Source organism: Periophthalmus magnuspinnatus, chromosome 17, assembly GCF_009829125.3.
Source record: "Periophthalmus magnuspinnatus isolate fPerMag1 chromosome 17, fPerMag1.2.pri, whole genome shotgun sequence".
In the NCBI taxonomy this organism is placed as follows: Eukaryota; Metazoa; Chordata; class Actinopteri; order Gobiiformes; family Gobiidae; genus Periophthalmus; species Periophthalmus magnuspinnatus.
Window position 1 is genome coordinate 19,426,451 of NC_047142.1, and position 22,268 is coordinate 19,448,718.

Below are 22,268 nucleotides of genomic sequence, written 5' to 3' on the forward strand. Positions count from 1 at the left end.
CTCTTGGAGCCTATTGCCACGACTCTATAAGACCGACATAGAGAAATGGAGAAAGAGGGAAAGAGAGAAAGTGAGAGGGGAGAGAGAGTTATAGGAGTATCAAACCTTAGATGTGTCCACTACAGGTTTTGGGACAGCAAAAACTCAAATATTGCACATTACGGGAGAAGAGGGAGAGCTAGAGTGTTGGCAGTTTGAACACTGCTTGGACCAATGGCTGCTGTGTCCTTTGGCAAGACACTTCCCCCAGCTCATGAATGTAGATGGGACAGACAGATAGATAATATAAACAAAATAAATCAAATGTGCAGTTGTTTCAAACATTGTTGCTTCCATACAATCATTACTGTCACCTGATCTTTGAGTGTTGCTGTATTTTTAATGAACAGTCAGGGCTCAGTGCAATATTGCTCATTTGAGCTTAATTTACTCCCTACAGTCCAGAGAGTGATGTTATTACAGGAAAAATCAATGTCACATTCATTTGTCACACTGCTGCCAATGTATTTCAACCATACACTGCATATTAATATGTCATGCTGAGTCAAATACAGTAGCACAGAATCATTTATAAATATAGGCTATGTGTAAGACAGACTATTGAGCCTTAACTGGAACAAAAAGGAGTACAGTGCAGTGGGCTGTAATTAACTTTTAACTAGCTTGTGCTACAAATGCCAATCCACTGTTACTGATATTCATTAATACTATACTATTCAATAACCTTAGCAAAAGACCTGAACGACTGAGGGATTACACAGACATTCAATAACCTTGCTCTCCTCTCCACAAAATTATATATTGTTTGTGGTATAAACACAAAATTAAAGGGCACATCATTATCAATTGGTTTAGTTCAATATTTGTTGCTTTGAATGCCGGTTCACAACTTAAAATAGTTACCACGTTATGTTATATGTTTGATTGCTATGTCGAGTTTTGCTTCTTGTTTAGTGTCTAACGTTGCTGATATTTGCAGCTTTTAACTCAGATTTACTCATTATTTTGCCTTTAGGAGTATTTATGTCCTGGTTTCATTATGTCATAATTTGGTTATTACAAAATGTTCAACCTAACCACACCCCATTTTAGTTCAAATGTAAAAAGCCATGAGAGAGAGAGAGATTTTTTTTTTTTATCCCACAAAAGGGAAATTCCAATATTGCAACAGGAAGAGTATAAATAAAGATAAATCACTATTACTAATTCAATTCAATATTTTTATTAGAATATTACAATATACTTACATAAAGCTACACAAAATTATTATGTAGTCTACAGTATGAGAGTATGATTATGGTTATGAACAGTTTATAGACAATTATAAATAGCAGAATATTCCTATGTATGGGTTTCAGAATGATTAAAATAATTGTTGCCATATTTATTAACAAGTAAAGCATAATACTAGCCTCTATCTTCTGAATGGGGAAAGTCCTCATCAATTTCACTGCAGTCCTCTTCCACTAGTCGGCTACATTCACTCACTAGTCCAACTTCCTATGCGCTCTGCCTCTCCGTGCGCCCTCGGCAACTCGGAAACAACAAACCTCCCCAGACTCCGTGCCAAAGCGACAGACAGACATACACACACATACACACGCGTACACACACATACACACACACACACAGCCAGACAGGCGGACAGACAAAGCAGAGACACCCCCGCATAGTTTCCGTCAGTCGGTGACGTCTCCTCCTCTCAGCAGCCCGAGTGCAGTGACGCTTCTGGGCTGTGTCTGTGTGCTCTCCGCTAGGCTTTTCCAGACAGTGTCGAGAAGACCACGGACCAGAGAGGAGGACGAGCCAATTCACTCACACGGGCAAGTGTTTTTACGCCTTCAAATACGGCGTTTTTCGGGATTGTCATTTGGAAATAGCTATAAGTAACTGGATACATTTTACGCGTAGTCATTGATTGTTTTGCTGCTTTGTAGGGGTCCGCAACTAACGCGTTTTTTTAGCCTGCGCTCTAGTGTTAGCAGTCTGGTGCTAGCATGTTAGCCCGCATTAATATTAACCTTATGGGACACCCCCTCAGTCACTACAGTCACTGATTTCGTTGCGTTTCTTTGACTATTTCACAAAACCATCTTATTATTTGTTTACATCAGTGTTTGGTTATTAATTGACCAGCCCAAACAACCTTGATTTGTTTGTTATTACTATGTTTTACAGCTGCTTTATTGAGGTTTATGCCGGGGTACGCTGGGTCAGTGGAGCAAGCTGCGCAATTATTTTGATTAAAGCGCTGAGTATTTGGTTTTGAGTCACATCTAGGAAAATGTACTTGTTTCTTTTCCATATATATTGCAGTTTTGCCATCATTATAGCTTTGTCGGATTTATAATTGTTCAGTTTTGTTGTCGGATTGTGTGGGAAGGCACCTTTACGCGCTGGACAACATCTCTAGGTTTGACTTTTACGCACGAGTCACGTTTGAAATCCCCTCTTGTGATGTAGTATTTTCTACTGAGCGATGCTGTAATGACTGAACCGCGGTGCCTTCCCCCAGACAAGACCGTAGTAGAGTGTGCAGACAGTGAATGTCATTATCAGCGCTGTCTGCATACCAGTGCCGTCGTGGCGAGCCAGTAGAAGAGACCAGTGAAGGAGAGCGTACAGTCAAAGCAGTCTGGAGAGAAGGAGGAGGGGTAGTAGCGCGGCTGGAAGATTCACAAACGCCGTGTCCTTGCACCAAAAAGGGATAGCGATGAATGACACCTGGATATATGTCCTAAATTTGACCATCCAATGCCCAAACCCAACTACATCCTTGGAGGCAAGAGTGGATACATGGTTTATTAACTCGGGTGGGGATTTACGCAGACAAACGGGAGTCCTTTAATGTATCATGCGAGTCGCACATTCATTGGTCGGCGGTTTAATTGTGTAGCCACTGCCTTTCACATCAGCCTATAGCGGATTTTTGCTGTAAAACGCCTACAAACATCCTTTAGCTCGTGTGCGTTCTACCTTACGCAGAGCAGCATATTTGATCGGTGCAAAAAATGACTCTCTCCAAATTGCTTCACTGCACCAAATTAGTAGCTTTTACATTTTGATAGTTTATTGGTGATTTTTCCTAATAGGATTGTGGTTTTGGTTCAGCCTGTGATTGCGGACTCTGCGTTATTTCGATGTAGACCAACTGTCATATTGCAGTAGCAGCCATTATCAGCTACATTAGGCTTTAATTTGGGGAAGGCAGTTAAGTGTTGTTTACCTTGGTACGCTCCACTGTGTAACGCCGCAGTAAAGCCCAGAGTAGAAAGGGGAAAACACCGCTTTCCACAATGCACCGTGTCAAGCTGTGAAAGGACTGAGAGCAGAGGACGACCGCTGTTAACGCTTTTATCAATTGTTTTTCACGGAGCTGATGGGGTCAGCGTGGGGTAAGCAGACCTAAGGGGAAGGCACAATATGGTTGGGAAGGGCACTTTCATTTGCAAAGTGACATGTTTTTGACCATTGTGTATCAGCCTTTAGCATTCACAATGTCATGGAAAAGAGGGGCAGGGTTGTTGTGGGGAATTTCGCCTGAGTTTTCAAGCTGCTCACCTGGTTTCGCTTGTTAAAATTCTCACTTTGTGTTGAAAGTTTGTTCCGAAGCCTTTAGTGAAAAGCTGAATGCAAATGTATCAGGAGTTCAATTACAAGGTCTGAAAAAGCTGTGTGTTTGTGTGAAGTATGGTAATGGCCATTTGGTTTAGTGGTCCATGCAAACAGCCACTGACCTCCAGCCTTCAGCTGATAGTAGGCATAAAGCATTTTAACTCAGGGATTTCATGGGCCACAACACCATCTGATGTGATCATTTTACTTTAATACACAGTAGTATACTGTAGAAAACAATACAGTGTTTCATGAATTATTTTAAAAATGTTTTTGTTTTTCATTTTTAGAAGAAAAAAGAGAAGAGGATCTAACATTGAATACTACAACCAGCACCATGCATGTGTGTAAGAGCCAGAAGATTTGTGTTATCTGAAAAGACTTTTGGAGAGACTCGTTGAGTGGAATATAAGACCGCAGACAGAGACAGTGACCTGTGTTCGACATGGCCAGTACCCAGACCAGCCTGAAGCCCCCGTTCAAAGAGTTGAGCGCGTTCAAAGGCAGCCTGAAGCGCCTGTACAGAGAGCGATTGGAGGATGCCCCCATAAAGAAGCGTGTGATGGCCGAGATGAACCTGAAGAGGCGCAGCCTGGACCAACTTCAAAAGCCCCCCAAAGTGAAGCGTGAGCTGCCAGAGGGACGACCCGGGTCAGAGCTGGAGCTGGAGGGAAGAGCAGAGCTACATGTGGGCGGGGCTAAAGCGCTGGACCTCAGCCCTGGACTTAAACACACCCTGGCTCAGTTTACTCTCAGCAGCCAGAGCTCTCTGGGGGGTCCCGCCGCCTTCTCGGCCCGCACCGGACACGAGCACTCCCCCTCGGGCATGCCCCCCCTGCCCTCGCCCCCTGTGCTGGGAGGAGGCCCTCTGCTGGTGCCCTGTGACAGCTCCACGGAGCTGACCCACTCGGTGTTGGAGGGAGAGTCCATCTCATGCTTCGTGGTGGGAGGCGAGAAGCGCCTGTGTCTGCCTCAGGTGCTGAACTCAGTGCTGCGCGACTTCTCTCTGCAGCAGATCAACACCGTGTGTGATGAGCTCTACGTGTACTGCTCCCGATGCGACGCCGAGCAGCTCCACATCCTCAAGGTGCTGGGCATCCTGCCCTTCAACGCACCGTCCTGCGGCCTCATCACCCTGACTGACGCCCAGCGCCTGTGTAACGCTCTCCTCCGCCCTGGAGCGGCTCTGCCCACTGACCCCAGCGGGAAGCTGTCGGCTCAAGCGCTGCTCAAAGAGAGTGACAGCAGTTTCCAGGTGGAGCACCAGTGTCTGGGCAAGTGCCAGGGCCTGTTCGTGCCCCAGTTCTACACTCAGCCCGAGGCACCCTGTATCCAGTGTGTGGAGTGCCAGCTGCTCTTCTCTCCGCAGAAGTTCGTCATGCACTCGCACAAGTCGCCGGACAAGAGGACCTGCCACTGGGGCTTCGACTCAGCAAAGTGGCCCTGCTACCTGCAGCTGGCCCGCAAGTACCAGGGTTCATCAGAGGAGCCCAAACTCAAGCAGCGCCTCAACGAGGTCAAGGAGAAGTTCCACTTCCAGCTCAAGCGCTCGCTAGACAAAGTAAGAGCTTATTGATTTATATTAGTCTGTGTGAGTGTAAGTGGGTTAGATGAGAGCCTGTGTCCTACATGTGTTATAGCTTATGCTTCCTGATGTGAAATAATGCCTCCTCTTAGAGACACTACAGTCTGTGTTTTGTCTGCTCAGCACTCGGGTTTGTTTTCTTAAACCGTTGGTGACCGGTCGTACGCTGCAGAGAACAGGTGGTGACACATGTCTGCTCTGCTCTCATCACAGCTGCAGGACCAGGGGAAGTGCAGTTTGTGTCAGGGTCACACAGGGGTCACTGAATGAGGCTGGACAAAAGGCCTGCTACAGAGGCAGCTTTAACTCTGCCTCAACAGCATGTTCTGGCAGCGGCCTACGTGACCCCCCACTATAACACAATATCACTACAATGCTAATGACTCAAATGTTTGCTCAGTCATCTCATGCTAATATTTATTTTTAAAACAACTAGTATAGGAAATGTTAGTTTTGTTTTAAGATAATAAATAAGTTTGTTGTCAATAATGAATAATGGTTAAAAATGTCATTTACTTACCTTGCATTTACCTATTGGTTTTCTATAATTACTATACAAGTACAGTACTGCCAGTGCTCTTTAACAGACCAGAGGGAGACTGTGAGAGAAAGTGAAAAGATTGACTTCTGCTAACTGTTATTGACTGCTTGATGTCTCATGACCCTGCTTTGACCATCGTGGTTGACCCAATTGAGTGGTTTTCTGGCAATAGAAGTTGTTTTGTCTTGAGCAATCTTTGTTTGTCATTTCTGATTTAATGATTTGACAGCTATTACTAATGCTTGCACAATTCAACTTTATCAAATTTTGGGAGTCATTGCATGCCAGATATGTCTAGCGTGGTTAAATTTGACAAGTTGCGGAAATACTGTCTCGTCTGGCGTCCCGACTGCATTCCTCAGTCTTGGATCACATCGACATTCTTTCTCAAAACTATAGAGGTTTCAATACCACAGAGGAAATGCACAAAACGTCTGACATCTAAAACCATAGACACAACTCATGTACAAAACACAATGTTGAAATAGAGACTACACTTTTCCTGTCTGTGTTCCCCATTGCGCTGTAAACTTGTATGGAAGCTTGCATGACACATCTATTTTCAATGTCTTGCACTTTTTTGACAATTTATAAAGTTTATGTTATTCCACTGTAAATGCTGTTTTATTATTAACATTTATGTTGCACTTACTTACTATAGCACATATCAATATCAAACATTCTTTAATATTTTAAATATAGAACGTGACCTAAAATGCTTACCAGTCCAACTAGATCTAATTTCATACCTAAGTGAGACTGGAGCCTTGCCAATTTTGTTTTGTCGGACCAGTGAAATCCTTTTATGCAAAGAGGATGAAGTAAGCTTCCTGTATTTATATATCTTCAAATCAATTGCAAGTAGTTTTAGGCTAAACTGTGTAGTATCTTTTTACTTCCATAATTTATAATGTTAACCCTGTCCGCAATTATTCAACATATTCATGGGCTCCTTTTTTATAGATCATTTTGTTTGGAATGAATAATTTCTATGGTTTAAATTTAATTATTGTAATGATTATCCTAGTTTTTTTTTGGCAGAAACAATTTTATTGGAATTTTATAATTAATTTCAAATTTGTCTTGTATTTTTTGTCTTCTTTTCAACTTTGTCCTACTAATAACATGAGCATTTTTTATTGTTGTCATGTGCTATATTTATCCCTGACTGAAATCTGAATTGTACTGTGGAAGTTTTCAGTCATAGTTATGTCTTTGCTTTGGGCGGAGAGTTCCTGGAAAGTCCGTTTGCCTAATGCTGCACAGAGGAAGCAGGTGATTGTTGGTCTAAAGAGAGGATGCCTGTGCCCCACTCAGCCTGACCTGTGTGAAATGCCATTGACCGGGGATGTCGCAATATTGCATGTTAGTGTTACGATTATTGTAAGAATTGCTGACACCGTGAGCAAACAACAGTAAATCTATAGTGTTACAGTATGTGATCTGGTTTCTGAAGTCAAACTTTCTGAATGATAAAGTAAAGTTGGGGTGACAAAAACAGGTTAAAAGCAATTTACATAAGGTGAACATTTTTGGAGAATAAATTTAAAGGAAGCTACTTTTTTCTTTCGAACATTTTCATGATTATAATTTTGCTGCATTTACCATTATATTGTGATGTAAATAATCACGCTTAGCGATTCACGGAATAATCTTAACATCCCAAGCATTGACCAAGGAACAGGCTGACCTCCCTCCCTTATGCTCCATAGAGATACATGTTTATGAGAACTGAAAGTGTGTGGTGGGCCCAAGAGGAAGTCATGCAGACGGACTTGTCTCTCACTCAGACTGTGGTGTTGTGAGTCAATCTTTCCATTTCCACAAGTCCACAACCTTTTCCAAGCAGGACAGCAGGAGTGGAGCACTTTAGACCAAAACTGTGTAACGGTTTTACCAAGAAATACATGGACATATGCAGAGGAAGTAGGTGTAGAAATATCTTTGGAACCAAACTTTTGTCATGTAATGGGGACAACCTCCAATGAACTGTCTCATTGGAATATGGTGATAGTGGAATGGTGCAAACTAGGACCAAAGCAGGATTAAGACAAACACATTTTAAGTATAGATCTATCAAAGAATTCAATAATGTGTAAAACATAATCTAATTTTTCTTCTTTCCTGCCCAATACATTGGTTTCAGCCTTGCCACTGAATCTTGCAGTGTGTTAAATCATACACAATGTTATACTTTTTATCAACTAGCAAAACCCAAGTGTAGCCTATAATCACTATTAACGTCAAAGCTAGCATTTACAAGTCCATTTATTTAACTTTTTGAGACACCATCATAAGAAGTGACCCGAACAGGCTAAACATTGAGGAAGTTTGTTTTTCCAAGTTCTCCCATGTCTTCTTCTACCATATCCTGTCCCATGTTTGTGCTCCATTTGAAAAAGCAAAGACATTTCCTATTAGCAAACTAGCTATCCCCCTCTGGCATTGCTTGTCTGTTTGTTCAATAGACACTTTAGTTTGTGATGTGACAGACATTATTTAATTGGTGTGAAATTTCAGAGTGTACCGCCATGTTTCGTCATTTTATTGGGTTATTTTCAAGTGAGAAAAAAACTAGACAGATTCCTTTGAGCTGATAGACGTGTGAAGTTGTGTAATAGTCGTCTGGTAGCTAGAGGGACATTTTGTTTATGTGTGCGGTGTTTTACAAGACAAATTGTACTAAATCTAGATTACGCAAATGCTGAATGGGAAAAACCCCAGCCAACATGAAGCAATATTGCGAGAAGGAAACCGTTTTTTTCTCTGTAGTTGATGCTTATGGTTTCGGACAACAATTATTCAAATTTGGAGAGGTTTAAATGAATGTTGTAGAATGATTTAGGTCAGGTGTTTCTCTTAGCATGACCTAAAATCTTAATTTTACCACAGTAAATATACAGTATCAGTTGTCATCACAAACAAGTCCCTGAGAATGTAGATTGTCAACCCTTGACTCACTCAATAACTCATTGAGTTATTTATTGTAAAGAGGAGACTTGAAATTACTAGAATTATTTAAAACATTTAGACAAACCATTTCAACTTTATGTATCCACAAGGGAAATTATTAATTGAACAGTAATTAAAAATACATTAAAAAACAACACATGAATCTTAAAACATCTGGTAAAAAGCAAATACAATAGTAAAACATATGAACAAAATTCAGATACCAATAAATGCTTTTGAAATAATGTCTTATCCTACATTTGAGCAGATACCCTGTCTTGCCATTGGCCTAGTTGTCTCTCAGTCTTGTCCCATATCTGTGTGACACATCCTGGGCACAGCTCCTGAGACAGCTGCAGCATGTGCGTCGTCGCGTTGACTCTATTTTGGAGAGCAGTGACTTCATTCATTAACATTAGCATTAACAGTGAGCCCACAGCTGCACAGCCCCAGCTCCTGTCTGCAGCTCTGCTGTCTGTCTGTCAATCACCCCATAGATAGGCTGTAATTGGGTTTTGGCAGCAGCACTAATGACTAACTGAGTCTACAGCATTGACTGACTACTCACTTATAATGCTCTGGAACAGGCCTGTGCCATAGACAAGTATATTCGGTTATGTCTAAATATTATTAGAGCTGCAATTAACTTGGAATAACTGTGATTAGTCGACTATTAAAATAAAGTTAATCATGTTCTGATAATTGGTACAGTTGCTTCACAATTTCATGCCTCATTCATGCACTTCTTTGTCCCACCCATTTGTAAGCTATATTAGCAGTCATACTCGCCTCGGGGCAGACTGGGTGAAATTTGGTTGCCAATCTACTCTATGGTCCTCTTTACACCACTTGGACATTCATACAACATGGCATGCTGGATAATGCGTCTTGCCCAATGACACAGTGGCAACACCGGTCAGAAGACGTGTTATGTCAAAGCTAATGTCACAATAAAAAGACAGACAGAAGTGTGGCTGCCAGTCTGCATTTACGGTCCTCTTGACATCGGCAATTATATACCAGGCCAAGCTGTTGTCTTGCTCAACGTCTCCACATTTATCGTCATTTCCAAAGCTACTGCAACATAATTTATCTGGATCTTTACCTCACCTCCCTTGACCTATAGACTTGTTGTTAACGTTTGCATCAATTGTCTTTAGCTTGACCTGTTTCCTTGTTTGGTCCAGTGTAGACCTCCACGCTGTGACGTTTCTGTAGGCACTCGATATGCCCCAGGCCCCAATCAGCAGACGGTAACGGAGTAAAGCAGAAGCCAAATGAGCCGATAAGTCAATGGTTACATAAGCAATAAGAACCACTTGTGTGCGTCTATAACAGGGGAGACAGACCGCATCGATCCCGTCTGAAGCTGATGGATATGGGGCACTGGAGTGGTCGCAGGAGGGAGAGAGGTGAGAGAGAGAGAGAGGTGTTAGAGAGAGAGAAAAGAGAGAGAGAGGGAAAGAGAGAGCAGAATAGTGAGAGAAAGAGCCAGAGAGAGTGAGAGAGGTGAAAGAGGAAGCGAGAGAAAGCAAGATAGAGGGGAACAGCGAGTGAGACAGAGAGAGGAAGGAAGACAGGGAAAGAGACAGAGAGAAAGAGGTAGAGAGGGGAACAGAGAGAGAGGGAGTAGGGATGGGCCACACATCGGCTAGGGCAGTGCAATATATCGCAAATATTGGGTAACGCAGTAATCATTATCACAACAAGTTTTTATTTTGACGTAGTTTGACTAATAATTTATGACAAATCGTGCATCTCCTGTGATCTCGGGGTATGTTTTGATTATTGGAGGTTTCTAATTCTATTGCAAATAGAAAAACAACAAAGCTAAGTGATGCCTTTATGTTTTCATAACCAAAAAATTATCACCTATCCAAGAAAATACATTTTTGCTATAACATTTGTACTATAACTTTACTTACAATATTGGTTATGATGCGATTGATTGATTACGTTCAACTGGCATGTTTGTGATAAGTTGTCTGCCAGTCACAAAATAATTCAGGAAATCCACTAGGAATTATTGAGATAGGATTAGGAAGTTCTTGTTAAATATTTCATTCGCATTTAACACAGCAAACATTGATGCTGAAATTTAAATTCTGTTTAATAATGAATGAATAGGTTTTACGCGAGCAGATTGTTGAATAATGAATGAATTGCTTAAATCTAGTGAAGAACTTTTTCTGCCATCTCTTGTCTGTATTAGATGCATACCTTGACTGAATAAAAATGCCCTTCACGTTGCTAAAATACTTTAAACATTTGAGATCTACATGCTGTCATAAATTCTATCCAAAAGTGATTAATTTGACTTCTGCTGGCGTTCATTCAGTTTACACTTCTGGTATTTCGTCTACAGGGACCAAAGAAAACAACCACTGGCCAAAACAGCTGTAGTTTGAGTCATAAGTCAAACCTTATGATTTTAAGTTTATGTTGTGTTCACTCCCTATGTCTGGACATGCTGCCTCTCCTGAGTTAACCCCTCACATCTGCCGTTCCAAAATGATTATTTTGCAGTTTTGAGACGGGACGGCAGACAAAGACTCACAGGGCTGACTCCAACTTGAGGTGAAGTGTGGTCACGACACATACCTCCCTTGGGCTAGACAGGAACAGCCTGCAAAGAGCTCTGTGATAGGCCTATGTTAACTGCTTGTTGGTTGGTCACATACGCACAACAACTCCCTTTAGCCTTCAGGGCACACATATATATATATATATATATATATATATATATATATTTTTTTTTTTTACAGGGGGGCCTCTTGCTTCAGCTCCTGTTTCCTTGAGCTGAAAATTAACCTTGCGAGTCCTCATCTGAACCATACGTACAGCCCAGATACTCCCTCCAAACTGGCCAATCACAAACAAGATAGTTGACATGCGCTAACCCCATAGACAGTGGTCGTCAGCATGCTCCTTTGGCCCTAAGACACCCATACACATAACTATAGAACAATTACTGCCTTATGTACAATACACAGCTTGTCTTTGAATGCACCACAGTTATAATGAGTTGAAGATAGCCTATAGCTGGCAGTAGATTCCAATTTTGAAAATGTTTTGAAAATTAAATTGACATTGAAAGATCCTTCTTGATATCGGAAGTCTTGAGTTGGACAGGATTTAGGCCCAGATCAGTACTGGTTTGGACCTACTTTATTCTTGAATTAGTTTGGAGTTAGTGTCATGGTCAGACTTGCTTAGCCCTAGTTTACTCCACATTTTTTGCTAATTTAATGTCTGAAATTTAAATCCAAGTTCTGTTTGGTCCTGATGTAGATTTGGATTGGTCATGCTTTAATCCTGGTCTAGTTCCCAGTTTAGTTCCAATTGTTATGTGGTGTCTGGGCAAGCATGAACACACCCACATAGTCAAATACCTACCTCCTGCTGTGAAAAATTTCACAGCATGTTTGCAAGCTTTTAAAGTTGACGAAATTTAAAACTTATTTAGAAATGCCATGCTAATTGCTATCAAAACATTTTCTAATCATGCCATAATAACTTTCAGACTGCAGCACATTCACAGCTTAAAACTGGTCCGAACATGGAACAATTATCCTCTTCTTGTGCACACACAGCTTGTCTTTGATCCCTCCCTACATTGCACTCACGGTTTAACATGGGCGCAGTGTGTGGGAGAGACTGCACTCCTTATGCACAGTGCCCTGTGTCTGGCCCTGTGTTCACTCCAGGATTGCCAGATTTTCACAGAGCAATAAGCGACCAAGCAAGAAGGCCCAAAACAAGCTCCACAAAAATAAGTAAAAATAAGCAACTAATTAAAAGTTGTATGTCACTGCTGAAAGAGAACTGTATTTTATGTAAAAGGCAATGAGCTCTTTTTAAAATTTCGACTCCCATCCAGAAGTCATTTTCATGTTGGTCTTCATTTTAAAACCAGTGTCCATGTTACTATATTTGAAGCCATTTCTACCTTGGCCCACTCCTGGACAAATGAGGGATTTCACTGACTAAGTTATTACTGATTCATTATTGTCAATTCGCTGCTCAGGAACAACACTCAACTGTCAAAATTTGCAAGCAAAGCCACTATGAGGAAGCACATTTGACAACTCTAGTCCTGTATCTAGCCCTGCATTTATTCCTGCTCCTGGCCCCTCCTGTAAATTGTAAATTGCAGGACGGGGCCCCTTTTGGAGAGGGGAGGGGCTGAGCGTTGAGGGGCCCTTTGGTATGTCAGCATCAGGTCAGAGGCAGGATCACAGCTCCATAACAGCACAGCAGCGCACTGGAAGAATGCCAATGCCATTACTTTACAGGCTTTCTCTCCTTCCAGTGAACAGATTTTTCCCTCTTTTTCTTTTTTATTTGAGCCAGAGCCAGCAGTTAAAAATCTCGCAGGCCAGGGTCACAGGTTAGCAGCGCCAGATTGCACCAAAAGTGGGTGAAAAACGAAGCTTAGAGGACAAAAAGATCCCCATAGATTTTTTTTTTTGGCAGCGCAGTTCGACATCCTGGCTCATAGTGTCTTGCACTGAGATACTATGAGCCATTTAGTAATGAGTCTTTGAAATGTGTCCTTATCAAGTTTCATCAAAATGTTTTTATTAGAGATTTTAATGGACAATATATGAGGAATTATCCATTGTCCCGTAGTACATGGCTTGACAAGATTGAAGATTCGGATCCAGCCTGAGGTTGTTCAAATAGTAAGTGGCCAGTACAAGCTACGTCAGCTTATACCCAAATACAAATAGAGCAAAGAAAGCATTGGAACGTGAGCAAATATTAGCTATAGATTTGTGAACAATGTTGAACACAATGGGACATGGGGAATTATGAGATTGCATTGGGCAAATGATTACTACAAGTTAACATGTTGTTGAGTAGTTTGGTAATTGCCTATACCAGCTCCTACTGTAGAGGGAGGTGGTATAGACAAACTTCCTAGTGGCAGGCAATCCAATATTCGCCAGTTTTATTCCTGTCTTAGTTGTTCTTAGTTCTATATTTGAAACGTAGATGACTGCTTAGTCCTGGTTTAGTTCTAGGTTAGTCCTGGTATATAACTCGTCCAACCCTAATCCAAAGCATTACTGTATATTGAAAAGTTTGTGGTCTCCTCTTGTGTCTTTAAATGCCATTATAATGCCTGTTTTTGCATGTTTAGAGATAGTCCAGGACAGATACTCGGAGCAGTGCCACGTCTGCCAGCGGCTTCATAGACTAAACATTGGTCTGAGATTCTCCCAAGCCAACTGTCCTGCTCTTTACAAGGGATTTAGACTGACAAGTGTTTGTACGTTCACTATACTCAAGGTCTGTGCCAATTTTTTAGAGTAAAGTGACGTCTGGCCTTCATTGGAGATTTTAACAGTTAAAATTAGTGCTCAGTAGTAGTCGTCCTCTGGTATGGTTTGTTATGGTTTGGTTAGTCAGTTTTGAATGTCCAAAAAGTACAGAAATCATTATTAAGTGTACCATATTGATTTGGTAAAGTATTATATTTCAGACAGTATACTACTACAACTGCTACTGCTTCTAAATATGGTACAGCCCTAGTCTCTCCAATTCCACAAAGACGCTGAGATACCTTTAGTCAGATAATTGTATAATTGTATTAACTTCTCATAACTTACGCTAGAACCCCTTCAGTCTTGATCTGGGTTGATGTTGCCAGAGAGAATGATATATTGCGTAACTTTACCTCTTTCTTTACTAAATCCTGATGCACTTATCCAATCCATTTGTGGTAATTAGCACTAACCTGCCTCTTGTGGCACAGTCTCAGCCACTATAAGACTTTTTGAACGTCTAGCCCTCACATAACATAATGAATCTATTTGTTGATTTAGAGATTAACCGTTCGCTGCCTGGTTTCCCTGGGAGATTGTTCTTACGGGCCGTTAGCTAGTTAGCTGTAAATGCGTTGGGGGTTGGGTATGGCCGCTCTTATACTGTAAAATAAAGGAGGTTGTGCGGAGTTTTGCATTTGAAAGCCGCTTCTGTGCCGCCTCCCCAGTGGGACCTGTGATTAATGAAGATATAAGGAGACAAGGATTCTCCCATATATAGGACTAGCACCAAACACACACATTGTATAAGTAGACATAGACTTTATTGTTTTTTTCCCCTTTCGCTTCAGAGCCCTAGTTTCCCAGACAGAAAGATAAACGCCGGATATCAAAGTCACACATCCCACTGAGCCATATCTACAATACATTAAACCCAGTCACCACAATGATCAATTATGCATGTAGAAAACACTAAAAACAGATAGGATAAGAAATACTCCTAGGTACAGCTTATGTCTGCCATTAGAGGATTCCCGTTTCTACACTTTTACTGGTAATTTATTTGCCTGTGTTTTGTAATGGCCTATCATGACATAGTTTCCATATATGCAGTTTATTTTGATACAAGTAAACAAACTAAACTACAAAATCCCACGCATTTTATATAATAAGGTCAGGTAAATGCAGGTAGTATAATGTAAAGTGCCCATTTAAAGCACTGATGGATGCATATGGTGATGTGTAATGTATGAATTTAAATGAAAAAATCCCATTGTTTAGATTAAGGTTGGAAATACAACCCATTACATTTTTCTGATCAAGATTCAGTTCACATGGCACATTATTAAACGCACCCAGGACACTGCTAAATGAACTGCTATGAACTTCTAAACTAACCCAAGAATCCCATGCATTTCAGAACATGTTTTTTGAGGTTTAATATAATAAGATTACAGAGGACATTATATTACCCAAAGAAGTGCAATTCAATTAATAGAGAGTTTGATTTGATTGCAGCCCTACATTCATTTTGTGTCAAGTGCAAATGCCGGCACTATATTTTTTACCATTGAGGGATAGAACTAGTACCTTGGATTGTCTTTTTTTATATTTATGTTCAGTTTGAAATTCTTTTCTGTTAGTATGCTTTTTACAGCGACCAAAGCCTTGCACAACAATATAAAGCATGCTGGATGGTGGTAGCAAAGGTCCTCAGCCCACGCACTGAAGTCACGCACCCATGCAGTGAGTCACGATTTTGGTCCAATTGTATCTTTTACGAACCTCACCTCTGCTCCACAAACATCAAACAATATCTCTTAACCTTCAACTTACATTCTTGGTTAGTTTGTATATTTCTACCTGTAAATTCTTATCTCTTCAAGGCTGGACTCAAGAGGCAGGGGCAAAGATTCAAAAATACACTTGCTACATTACTGTACGCATTCATATATAATATATAAGCTCCAAGAAGGCTAACAATCAAAATCCTAAACAGGCAGTTATGATTGTAATTCATAAGTAGCTAAATTATTACTTAAAAACAAAATTATTTTCTTTTTCGGTAAGCTATCTGTTACCACGTCTTCGCTAGCCTATTCCGTCACATTTTGGTCTCATACATATGCTATCATAACTTCATGCCCTGTTCACAAATTTTGTCAGAAAATATGAAATCTTAAGACAAAAGTCAAACAAAAGTGCAAAGCTTATGTTGAATCGTGGTTTGAAAATCTTTCGGCTCTGGCAGCTTTGGCACAGACCAGTATTTTAAGCATTCAACCTTAGCAGAGCTTTAACAAACTTGCCTGAAACCACTGGCACAGCTCGCAATGAATAATTCTCAACTCCTGACATCTAAGCTAACAAAAAAACTTGTTAAGAACCTTTATAGCTTTTTACAAAACAGGCTAAAAGTTGACTTTTGATTTAAGACATTTTGGTTTAAATGTAACCTAATGCAAAGTAGGAGTACACTGTTGCTTTTGATGTTACTTTTTACTTTTAACACATTCAATTTGGTTGTCTGTCTCTACATCTTGACACAGTAATATTACATACATCTTTCATTATTCTCAAGGGCTATGCTACTTACAGTCCTCTAAACAGACTCGGATTTCCTGGATCTTGTTCTTGAACTGAGAAGGGAGCTCTTGAAGTCAATGACCCACAACCATGAATTAACCGTAGTAGCAATAATCATTGTACTATTATACTGCACTCAAGCCAAAGTAAGTATTTTTAAGAGCACTTGGGCACCAGTGCATGAAGCTGATAGTACTTAATGGGTGACTTGTAACTACAAATCATAATGTGTTCACTTGTTCCACAGCTGGATTGCTATACTTTTCCTCTTTCCACCAATTTGAATAAATGGCAAATGTATCTAGATTTGTATTATCTATATATGCACTTTTTTAGACAGAATAAAACCTGAATTGTTGCTAAAAATATCTTGAAAAACTTGCATTCTTACTGTTAGCGGGGTCACGTCTCCAGAGATACAACCTATAACTGCAAATCTCACCTGCTTTCTTTGAATATCTCCCGACCATTGTAAGCAAAGCAACATCTCTGGCTGACCCACCACCAGAAAAGTCACATAGTGCACCTTTAAATAAATTAATATGTTTAGTGTCATAATAAGAGTTATCCCATAGCTTATTGGCTCTAACTTTTAAACTCAAGAAACCTATGGTAAAAATCAATGAGAAATATACTTAACATTTTATCTATTTTGTGTATTTCAGTCACATGCCTTTATCCCTTTGACTAACACCTGTGAAATTTTTGGTAATATATTCTGTGGTTTTAAAATCTGGCTACAGTTTAACCAGACCCTATGACATCAGCTCAAAGATATGCCAGACATCTTATTGGTCATAACTGTTCACTCGGGATCCTGGCTCAGATGCATCCGGATCTAAGGATGATGGCATCCTCACACCCATTCATTAAACCATGAGTCACACACAGAGGAACAAGTGTAGCCTGGAGACAGTAAATCTGCTCTCAGTTTTTATATTGACTAATGATATGATTAAAGTCTAGCTAGCACGTAAGAAGGGCTCTGATATTTACCCTATTTGAATCATAATTACTGGTTTGTACACATAAAATAAAACGGCATTTGTGCAATACGTATGTCATAAAATTAATACAAAATTGAGAAATAGAGAAACTAAATTTGGTTAGTAACAATAATTGAATAAATGAAACGGGCTACAACTATACAAACTGGTATATGTACTGATATATTTGTGGTTCAGCATACAATAATATGTTACAGCAAGGATTTAAATTCTTTGAAAAGCAACCTGAGAATAAATTTGTGAATATGATCAATAATAATTTATGTTAAAAAATCACTATTATGGGAAATGTAAAAATATGAAAAAATTGAATAAGATTTATATTATTGCCAACCACTATTACTACTACTTCTACACAATTCACCCAGCCAGCAGACAAGTCTCGCAAGCCTCTTTGTGATGCCATTTCCCATTTTCAGATGACACACACTACCATTGCACTCGAACCTCACATCACTGTCTGCGGTCAGTGATTTCAACCGCTGAGTTACATTTGTACAGACAACCCATGAACACACCACAAGCAAAAACAGACACTTCCTCCTTCTGTTTCTATTCTACTGAAGTTCTTGTTTTTTTTTTTTTTTTTTTTTTTTTAAATCACTTTGATTTAAAGATACACTGTGTACCTTTTCTGTGGGTGGTACACTATTTTGTTGTCTCCATGGAGGTTTTATTGCTTTGCCTGGAACGTGCTACGGTATGACATTAAACTTATCTATCGCCAGTGAGACATACAGGTGACCCCACTCACAGAATGCTTTTCAAGGTATTTTTGAGCAATAAAACAACAATATTTGAGTAACCTATACATATTCATAGATCAGTTTAATGTGGAACATGCAGACAAAGATATGTGATTTTCAGAGAGACGATCAACTGGTAGAAAAGTGACATACTGCGGCTTTAACCAGTGTTGCATATGTAGTGGTAACCTGGCTTTCAAATATAGAACTAGCTATGATTTTACTCAGCGTTTTACTCATGTTGATGTATTGCCAGGTGTGCGTACTCCGAGCCCTCTGACTCACACAAAATGACAATCTCTTCAATACGAGGCCTTTTCTGGCTCATTTCTGTCAGGCTGCTGCTGCTTTCCTCCAATACGGCTGTTTTTGAAAAGACTGTGAGTGGATTCAATGGAGGGAGAGAAAAAGGGGTGGGAGAGAGAGGGGACGTTTCTAGAAGCCTGATGTTAGAGTGAAAGGAAAAGAGGAGAAATGTGCATGAATTTTCAAAAAGTTCAACTGCAATTTAGTTGCTAGTCGAAACCGGGATATAATTAAAAATGGCCACAGCATACATGAACAAAAAGTAATAACTGTGGACTGAACCTGGACAAAAACAGGACTAAACCAGATTGAAAACAGGACTAAACTGGAACTGAACCAGGTCTAACCATTTTCCTAAACTAAAGACTGATTATAAACTTTCTGGTGGAGGTTTTGCCCCTTACTTGTTTCAACGATGTTCCACAGTATGTCTTATCAGTATCTCCATAAATACAAACTGGTAGTGGACATACCAAGGAAGTATGTATACATAGTGCGCCTTTAAATAACAATGTCCACAAACAATAGACTAGTGATAGGCTAACATGACAAAGTAAACGTCTTTTCACTTTTATTCTATTTAGGACAAGAAAGAGGAACAGAAAACCCCAAGATGTTTCTGCTTTTCAGACACTGCCCTATACAGTCTAAAATGGACAAATGTCTAATTTCACTTTACACATTAGACTCTTTGATTGCCATAATTGTAATCTATACTAGTTTTATACATTTATAAACATTAGCATTGATGGATGAATAGTGCTACACAGGCCTATTTTTGTGCTGATTCTTTATGTAAAATTTTGAGAACTGCTGGTGAAGACAGTTGGGCAAGATTTGATTCAGCATTTTGTTTAACTGCTTATTCCATTGATGCGCATGGTATGTCTCGCACTCGTCTGGCTCCTGACAGCACCACCGGAAATGTGTCCTATATTTGCATTATAGTCATGTCAAAACTTCACTGGAACTACTATTTTCATGGGTGTGTGGGTACAGCAAGATGACAAGTAAAAATGGGAGAGTCTGAGCAGTAGCCGGAAATTAGCATTTTCAGATTTGTGTGTGAAAGAAGGAATGAGAGAGGGTAGGGAGAGTAGGAGAGAGAGTGATAAAGGGAAGAGGGAGAGAAGAGAAGAATGGGAAGGGGCGAGGGATGGAGAGAGGGAGGGAGAGAAGGTAAGAGAGAAGAGAGAGACAGACAAGGAGGGATAGAGAAGGAGTGAGGAAGACAGAAGGAAGTGGGAGAAGGGGAAGAGGGGAGGGGAGGGGGTGAGAGCCCAAGACAGTGTAGAGCAGTTGCCCATTCAGAGGCAGCAGCAGCAGAGGGGGCTTCAAACAAGCTGGTGCATGTAATATGTATGAAGTAGGCTCCCAGCAGAACAGACCAGAGCACTGCAATTTGACTTTCTGTCTTCTACACATGTCTGGAGCAGCGGCATATGCGATGGAAAATTTATAGTTATCGAAATATCATGTACTGCAATTTTGAAACTAAGGGAAGCTTGTAACACATTATGCTTAATGACCTGATGATAAGAACTATAGTAGCAGTAGTAGTAGTAGTGGTATTTTTTACCTCTCACCCTAATCCAAAGATATATTAGCATTTGATCCAAAAAGTAATTTTACAGGTTTGTCTCAAATGCAGTAGCTTCAGCCTATTTCCCCTTTTACTTTTAGCCTTCAGGTACGTTTTATCATTGTATTTGATATTAGCTAAAACTACTAACCCTCTCCTCCTCCTGCCCCCTGCCCTCCCACTCCCCTCTGGCCCTGCAGCACACCAGGCCGTGAAGGCATTGACATTTACTGCTGCACTGTGGAGCAGAACAGCCCTCCCTCCTGCTCTCCTCCATCCCCCCCTTCATCCATCCATGTGCAAGAAGTAAACAAACGTCTGATCGATATGTGGCCACCTAGCGAGCAGTGAGAGGCAGAAAGCTTTCAGACCACTCTTAACATACACATTACACTGTCTGCTACAGAGACAGTATGTTTAAAAGGTTTAAATGGGTGCATTATGGTGTAAGGGAGGCAACGAACTGTAGATGCAGGAAAACAGCTAATATGTAAAAACTACTATTGAAATTTTATAACTTAATTTATCTATTTTAATTACACTGGCTATTGCTTTTAATTGACTTGCGTATATATGTAAATATTAGGACAGAATTAACGATTGTAGAGATTGACAAATGCAAAAGTATAACAGCATTTGGAATACCTAAGCCTAAATTTAAAGCATTTACTAAACCGCTAACATTATTAATCTGAACAGAGAATAGCTGTAGATAAAACAGGATTTAAACAGGATTAAACATCACCTAAACCAGGACTAGACCAGGACTAAACAAACAATATGCCTTATTTACATATATACTTATTTATACTATAATCAGTTGGGATCCATCTTATTACTTGTCTGCAGCACTTGACCTCGAAGCACATATGTTGTATTTTACTATAGTATCCTTACAGTAAAACTACTTCTTTAAATTTTGAAATAGCAGTTGTTAACATCACCATCACAATACCCTTGCAATGTAGTATTGTGGAACATGCAGTAGCAGTAGTTTTCAGCAGAGGGTCAGGCCGTGTCTCCATTTTGTGTTTTCTCAGTAGTGATGGTGGAGTCACAGTCTGCTTAGCAACGCTATTCCTCCGCAGCTCCTCTCCCTTGCCCTGCCTCCATGCACCAGTCTGTGTCTGAAAATACAGGACTGAAAATACATGCCTGCTTTTCATCTGTATGGCTGTTGGTAGGAAGCGTGGTTTAGTCCTGGTTTAGTCCTGGTTTAGTCCTGGTTTAGTCCTGGTTTAGTCCTGGTTTAGTCCTGGTTTAGTCCTGGGTTTAAGCCATGTTTAGTCCTGCTTTTGTAATCTTGATTTAGTCCTGATTTTAATACTGGTTTTAGATCAGGTTTAGTCCTGGTTTAGTCTTGGTTTAGGTCCTGATTTTGTATGAGATTTAGCAATTAGCAATTTTCTGTGGGCTTTAATTGTGGGCCTGGTTTAGGTCATGTTAAGTCTTGGTTTACTCCTGGTTTAGTTCTTGGTTTAGTTCTGGTTTAGTACTGGTTTGGTTCAAATCTCGTTTAGTCTTGCTGTAGTCCTAGCTTAGTCCTGGGTTAGTCCTGGGTTTAGTCCCAGTAGACTGACAGAAGCTTGAAAATTTGGTTCTGCGTAGACCTGTTTCAGTCCTGGTTTAGACCTGTTTTTACTCTTATTTGCTGATGATTAAATTATGTCTTGTGACCTGGTTTGCTACAATTCTCTTCTAGCTCTTCTAGCTTGGTATAGCCCTGGTTTAGCTCCATTGTATTCTAGATTTTGACTTAGGCCATTTTTTTATTGTGCCCTAGTTTTGACTTGCAAATTGGGTAATTTCTGCTGTGACCTCACCATGCAAGAATAGTCTGTTTCTATGTATTCAACATTGCCACTGTAATGTTTGTGTCATATTTTTACAGCACACTCCCCCTGAGATTGCACATAGTTAATTTTTAGACACAATAAATGAATCTCCAGACAAGACAAGAACCCACTGGCCTGGTTCTCACTGCTTTTACCCCTGGGACGAGCTACGTGCGTCTGCAAACTCTCCACGCTTCTCTGCACCACGGCTCTATTAGTGTAAATTACGTCATGCGCCATATA

The 22,268-nt window shown here is 40.3% G+C and overlaps 1 protein-coding gene across 2 annotated transcripts in view; it reads left to right on the forward strand.

The window, feature by feature from the left end:
• Positions 1-1,560: 1,560 nt before the first annotated feature.
• Positions 1,561-22,268, forward strand: part of skila (SKI-like proto-oncogene a) — a 45,782-nt gene continuing 25,074 nt past the window's right edge. Inside the window, exons 1-2 of one of the 2 annotated variants that reach the window (XM_055228488.1) lie at positions 1,561-1,827; positions 3,909-5,176. In XM_055228488.1, the coding sequence (XP_055084463.1) occupies positions 4,061-5,176 (1,116 nt within the window). In that variant the 5' untranslated portion in view covers positions 1,561-1,827; positions 3,909-4,060. Of the gene's footprint in view, positions 1,828-3,905; positions 5,177-22,268 lie in introns of both variants that reach the window. The other variant, XM_055228487.1, reaches the window with a different exon arrangement.